Source organism: Cryptomeria japonica, chromosome 7, assembly GCF_030272615.1.
Source record: "Cryptomeria japonica chromosome 7, Sugi_1.0, whole genome shotgun sequence".
Lineage (NCBI taxonomy): Eukaryota > Viridiplantae > Streptophyta > Pinopsida > Cupressales > Cupressaceae > Cryptomeria > Cryptomeria japonica.
In genome coordinates this window covers 215,532,236-215,538,678 of record NC_081411.1, presented here as the reverse complement: position 1 = coordinate 215,538,678, position 6,443 = coordinate 215,532,236, and the positions used below count along the sequence as shown (strand labels likewise).

The following is a 6,443-nucleotide window of genomic DNA, read 5'->3' as shown; positions in this document are numbered from 1 at the left end:
TGTATGAAATCCTATAGGCATAAAAAGTTAGCATTATTTATTTATGATTTTAATATTTAAAAATATTAAACTAAATTGACAATCATATATAAATAAATAAGACAAATGATATCATTTGTAAAAGTGGAGAAACTAGGAAGATGACAAAGTAGGATTGAAACTAGGAAGATGACAAAGTAGGATTGAAGTGGCTAGACAAGCGGTATTTACCAAAAAGCAAGACATAAATTTTATTAAAAAATCACGAAAGGGATCAACTTGAACAAATACCAAATTGTACATAGGTTCAATATTTGTGACATTTTAGATACAAACAGTAGCCAACTTTCAAATGGCCAAATACACAATTTAAACATTTTCAATCACCGTGGAAGGTCTTCAATTTCTTCCATCGGTATATCAGATTGGTAACCTTCATCGGTATTTCTGTTCTTTAAGAAATGTTGTTCCACTGGCATACTATCCTCTGGTAGTGGGGGGATCTCCTCTTCTGTGGACAACATAGCTGACACGCGTGACGTTGTTGGCCGCAAGTAAGGATCTACTACAACGCACCACAGAGCTACTTTGATGCTTCTTATTATGCTACTTGACGTATAACCTTTACCCTCTAGTAACTGGGGATGTATCAGATCAGCAAGGTTATCTTCTTTGTATAGCCTCCACGCCTGCAAACACAAAGGCAAACTCCAAGAATCATTTCTCTGCTCCCATGGCTTATCAATTTCGAATCAGTAGTGTCTATTACCCTAATTATATGCTCTTACCCTATCCGGAAGGTTCACGTGATCTTCGTCATAATTATATGTGCTATAAACCACACTTCTACCAGACACAATTTCTAACACCAGAATTCCAAAGCTGTAAATGTCCGCTTTAGAACTCAGATGATTCTGAGAAATACATTCCGGAGCGATGTAACCGAAGGTACCACTGCCACAGCAAATGTAGATGAAAATTGAAAAACTGATTTAACTTAACCGCGTCAAACCTTTTATTGTGAGAAAAATAAAATAAAAATCTATTAGGCTGTGATATGAGAAAATATGGGCTTACGCTACAGGTTCACTGAATCCTGAATCATCGAAAGCTAAAAATTCTGCGAGGTCAAACCCAGACAGCTTTGCATTGAAGTTGTCATCAAGAAGAATGCTACGTGGGTTAATATTTCTATGTACACAACACACATGCTCGTCGGCACCCTCGTGAAGGTAAACGAGAGCACTAATTACTCCCAATATGATCTTTAACCTATCGGACCAGTCAAGAAATTTTCCCTGTTTAGAATCTTCTTTCTTTTTTCCCTTGGTAGTGTCTCCTGTTTATAATTGAATGTGTTAAAATCTCAAGACTGCCGCTTGCAAAAAGGGTAAAGAAATTAAAAACAATGAGACAAAATCGTACCGAAAAGAAAGTCGGATAGACGTCCATTGAGTAGATCATCATACACTAGCATCGGTTCCTCTTTTTCAAGATTACAATATCCCACAAGCTTCACAATGTTCTTGTGCCTCAAATTTGCTAGACACACCAGCTCTTTCATCGTGGTTCTTATTAGGGTTTGTTCACTGCTCGTTGCTTGTTGGCTAGGGAACGTCCTTACTACCACTTGTCTTCCGCTGGACAAAGTTCCCTGAAGAAAAAACAAGAAGGAAACAGAAATGTTTTGTGATATTCTTAACTAGTTCTATTGTCCAATACAAATTGCTTGAGCGAATGAAAATTTTACTTTAAACAGATTGCACCAAGAATTGAAAACTTTGAGTTCGTGTCGAAATTCGTTAGTTGCTTTCTTCAATTCCTTGAGAGTGAAGTGGATTGGTAGCCCTCCAGAGTCATGTTCTATACCAAACGAAGACAGCTGTGTTTTGTCCAGGCTTATTCCCAAAACTACTTTCCTGGCAGGGTTTTGCTTTCTCTCAGATCGAGATCTACGTTCTCTGAACTTTTTAAGATATTTAGGGAGCCTGAAAAAAGTGGGTAAAAGCCTCTTGGATTTTTGAGGCCTATCTACCCAATTACTTGATTCACATGAAACAGCTTCCTCTATTTTCCATTGGTTCACTCGAGAGACGACGTTTGTGTTGGCTGTGCACATCTCAATGCTTGACTCCTCTGCACGTGTCTCTGTTTGGACTGCATCCTCAATCTCACCTGTTAATGTCAAATTTGCACATTAACTTTCTTTGCAGTAAATATAGAATCCGATTACATATTGCTTCTAGGAAGAGTGTTTACTTACACTGAAAAATTTCATTTGTGGTGGTTGATTGCTCAAAAGCAAGTCCACCTGTCTCCAATGCAGAGTCAACAGCTAAAGTTTGTCACGAAACAAAGAGTTGTCAAAGTGAAAAGTAAATAGAGCAATAAAGTGTACCTGCACCATTAGGGTGTGGCTGTGGCTGTGGCTGTGGCTGTGGCTGTGACATATAAAAAGAGGCAACCTTAACTTGCATCTGCAGACTCAGCTGGCCTATTATACTATCCACCTTTCTCCGTATATAGACAAGTTCGTCACGGATTTTCGTTGTGCAGAAGAACCTTTACTTCATTTCAGCATGTTAGATACGTTTGTTTAAACTCTAACTTAACATCATATCAAATTCCTTTCTCAGTTTAAATACATAGCTTTCTAAAAGTAAGGTATTCATTTCGGATTAGTCACTTTACTTACTTCAACAATTTCTTGTACGCGATAAAGGAACGACACAAGATTGCGCCACTAACAATCAAATGAAGCGCCTCGTTCATTTTTTCTGAAAGTTCTTTGTGGGAGTCGGCATTCATGTCTTTGAGCTGCATTAGAAATTTAGCGAGGTCCAGCATCAGTTTCAGAAGGTCCAAGCAATCTCTGTCGTTTGTAGAAATCTTGTCGAATCTTTCAAGAACAAAAGCTATTGCTAAAAGCCCAATCGCAGCCCAATGAACATTTCCCAGTTGTTTCACTGTATCCAAGGCCACCGATTGTGCTTCGCTAGAAAGCTTTGAGGATGAGGATTTCTGTTTTCAATAAAGATGGATCATACTACTGTCATATAAAAAATGTAGGATCTTTATCCAAATAGAAAATACCTTCAAATGTTTAGATCTAGAATGACAAAAGCATTAATTACCTTATCCGAAATTATCTTTGCGCCCTCTGAAATGGACTCAAATAGTTTCGAAAAATCGGATACTACAGGCTGCACTACATCCCTTAGTTTCATACCACTTTCAAGCAATTTACACCTCAGACCCTGTAAATAAATGTGTTCAAATCTTCCTATCAAAGACTGATAGTTCAAATTTTAAAAGCCTAATTGGTTGGTGCGAACAGGAAAATAGAATTTACCTTGTCCGTAAGAGAAGATAAAACATCATCAATGCAACCTTCAAGAACTAGTACATCAACGGGTAAAATATTCATAGAACCGCTGCTAGAACTGCCACTGGGAGGAGAAGCAGTACTGGCTGAAGGATCATTCATCTTTATACGTATAAAATCAAAGCTACATGAAACAACAGCCATAATTAAATAATTAGTTTACTCCGTGTTATAATCGAATCCTTTCTTTTAAGCATCCAAAACGTTAAAATTAAAAAAAAATCTCGTAGCAAAATCAATAGATTGTTGCTGAAGTACTTACTGGATAATCAGAAAGATCTTGTATCTGCTCTTACACAATTAAATCGGACGGTAGTCACTAAGCCTTCTTGTCCATCCTTGCAGGCCGCTACCAAAACATACAGATCGGAGCATTTTCTTGAAAAAACCGCTTCCTCCCCTGTTCTTCATATACATCTCGGATGCCGCGTAAGATATTTTAGTTAAACTCTTTCCATTGGTCGAAACATTTCCCAGGAAATTATGCATTTGATCGGCCCACCATAGATATGTACTTTTTATTTGAAAAAAGAACAGGTTTCAGCATTTAATTTGATGTAGTCAACTGTTTTGTGTGAGATTTCTCACTGGCTTGGTTATGTGAGCTACTGCGAACTTTCCTATAACCCAATTAATCTTTATTCAATTGGAAAAAGTCTCAGTTGATGTTATTTGTCCTTCACAGGGAGCCCAATTTTCTTAAATGTATGAGATGGCGGAAATTTCGGGTTAAGAAGGAAATATAAATTAAATTAAGTCGGAGATGAGATTCGCGCGGGCAAAGAACTTTGGCCTCATTTTCTTAGAAGGCTAAAATTTGTAGTCCGTGTTGTTTGCTCGGTGACTACAACTTGAGGACTTGAAATTACGCCGCAATACTTGCAAGAAAGGTAAATGTGTAAAGACCATCCTAAAGGGATTTTAATCAATAATTGTACGAAATATTCTAGAGAGAAATACGAGCAAATAAAAGTCACCGACATAAATAATCGGGCTCATTAACTAAATAGATTAGTTAAACATATAATTAATTTAGTTTTCAGAGTTTAGAAATATGTTAATTGATTTAAAAATGATTTGAAATAATAAATAAAAGTATGTCTTAGAGTTAGAGATGATAAATATTGTGATAAATTGGATAGTTAATTTTTTGATTTAGTATTTAAACTATTGGTGTTTTTTAATGTCTATGAACATGATCTTCATTCCTATAAATTTAAATATGGGATGTGGATCTAAACTTCAGTCATCATTCTAAACCTAAGATGGGCAAACAAATTCATTGATATACCTACTCAAACATGAGTTGCAATAGAAGAGGTTGATCCAATGAACTAGCGTGCAACTAGGATTTTTTAAATAATAAAATGATTATGGAGTAAACACATGATTTAGATGCAACAAATGATTCTAGAGCTAGAATCACTATTCAGATTAGTGAGCGATTTTGGTGGCTAGAAGACATTATGCATAATAGAAAATGGTAGATCATTGTGTTGATCTATAATAACCACCCTTACTTACTACCAATTTTTTCTTATAATCAATATCATTATATATTTAATAAATTTTTAATCAAATAAGTAACATCCTTCTAATTTAGATATGTAGAATAAGGAAAAAGAGGGTAATATAATATAAATAAATCAACCGCCTTATAGAAAAAGAACAAATGCCAGCCAAGTCGATTAAGAGAGGAGCCTGGCTATGAGGGAAGGAAATCAACTTTCAGCCAACATGGAGAAGAGAGGAGATGAACGTTGGAAAATTGTAGTAATTCGACCTTCTCCCAATAGTTCAATACCCTTAGCAAAGTATTGCATCCTGTGTGAGAAGGAAATGGGGGAAAGGAGGCGTGGCTACCTAAACTGGCTGCCAACTAAATTCACCTTCCCCACAGAAGTTCAACTTAGCAAAAGGAAAAAGAAATGCGATGGCTAACAACTTGGACATCTTGCATATGGTAATTGGCTCGATATTTAAAAATAATTTGGCTAAGGTTTTCATCCAAGAAATGTGGATCTAGACTAGCAACAATCAAGGTGATTAGAGAGTTCGAAGTGAAGAAAGAATTTAGATTAGCTAGTTAGGGAAGTTGATCAAGAGTTCGACTGGATTAATTAGCCAGTTATGAAAAGAAAAAAGAGAGTTGACAAGAAGATACTGATAGTTCCACTCTAAGTTCTCATTTTAAAACTCGTGTTAATTTCAACATGTTTTAATTTTGAATTTTAATATTTCAAAAATCTTATTTTATTAACACCATCACATAATTATCATTAAAAATTAAAAAATTTGTCATCAATAATATCAAATAGCATAATAATTAACAATACATTAACATAATATCATTAAGCATCATAATGTCAAATGTATTGTCGCCAAACATCATAATGTCAAATAATATCAGTGCCTAACTAAATAACTTAGTCTAATTTATTTTTCTAAAATGGGCCGCGACACATTACTTGTCTGATTTTATTTTATTCAAAGCACTCTCACAGTGTGTATAAGATCTACATCTTCGTTCACACACCTCACAATGTATTATCGAGTACATAACTTGCAGAACTTTTGATACACAACAACACATTGGAATGAAATTGACTAACATTATATATGCATTCCAATATTACTTACACTTTCATACCATCCTAGAATCTAATTTCAATGTCCACAAGTTAGCTAAGGATAAATTTATTAATTTAAACGTGTAGTTAGCTCAGTCCTAAAGCCAACACATTACACCAAGAGTAAGATCACACTATACGACACTTGACACAAACTCTACTAGTCCCAAACTACATTTAACACACACTTCCTCCATATAACACATGTTTCCTTTCTTTGGAGCATCCAATAGAAACTCTTGCATAGTCAACAATATAACTTAGTGTGTACTTGTCACTTCTAAATTTATGTCTGCTTGACCAAATCTACTAAAAATTGGATATAATGTGCTTCATGTGTAACTTTGCTTTACTTCCAAACCAATTGTAGTAGATAAAGGTACCAAAAACCATGATAGTGCAACATAATATTGTAATGGTGTAATTTGGATTAAGGTTTCAATTAAGAT

The 6,443-nt window shown here is 35.3% G+C and overlaps 1 protein-coding gene across 1 annotated transcript; it reads right to left on the bottom strand.

The window, feature by feature from the left end:
- Nucleotides 1-281: 281 nt before the first annotated feature.
- LOC131056878 (uncharacterized) lies at nt 282-3,727 on the bottom strand. Its single transcript, XM_059207682.1, has 11 exons — nt 3,627-3,727; nt 3,332-3,488; nt 3,114-3,236; nt 2,675-3,000; nt 2,378-2,541; nt 2,243-2,290; nt 1,730-2,154; nt 1,405-1,633; nt 1,057-1,318; nt 768-933; nt 282-668 (listed from the first exon to the last, which is right to left on the bottom strand). Exons 2-11 carry the CDS (start codon nt 3,464-3,466, stop codon nt 363-365), a joined length of 2,184 nt encoding a protein of 727 aa, XP_059063665.1. The 5' UTR covers nt 3,467-3,488; nt 3,627-3,727; the 3' UTR covers nt 282-362.
- Between the last annotated feature and the right edge of the window lie 2,716 nt (nt 3,728-6,443).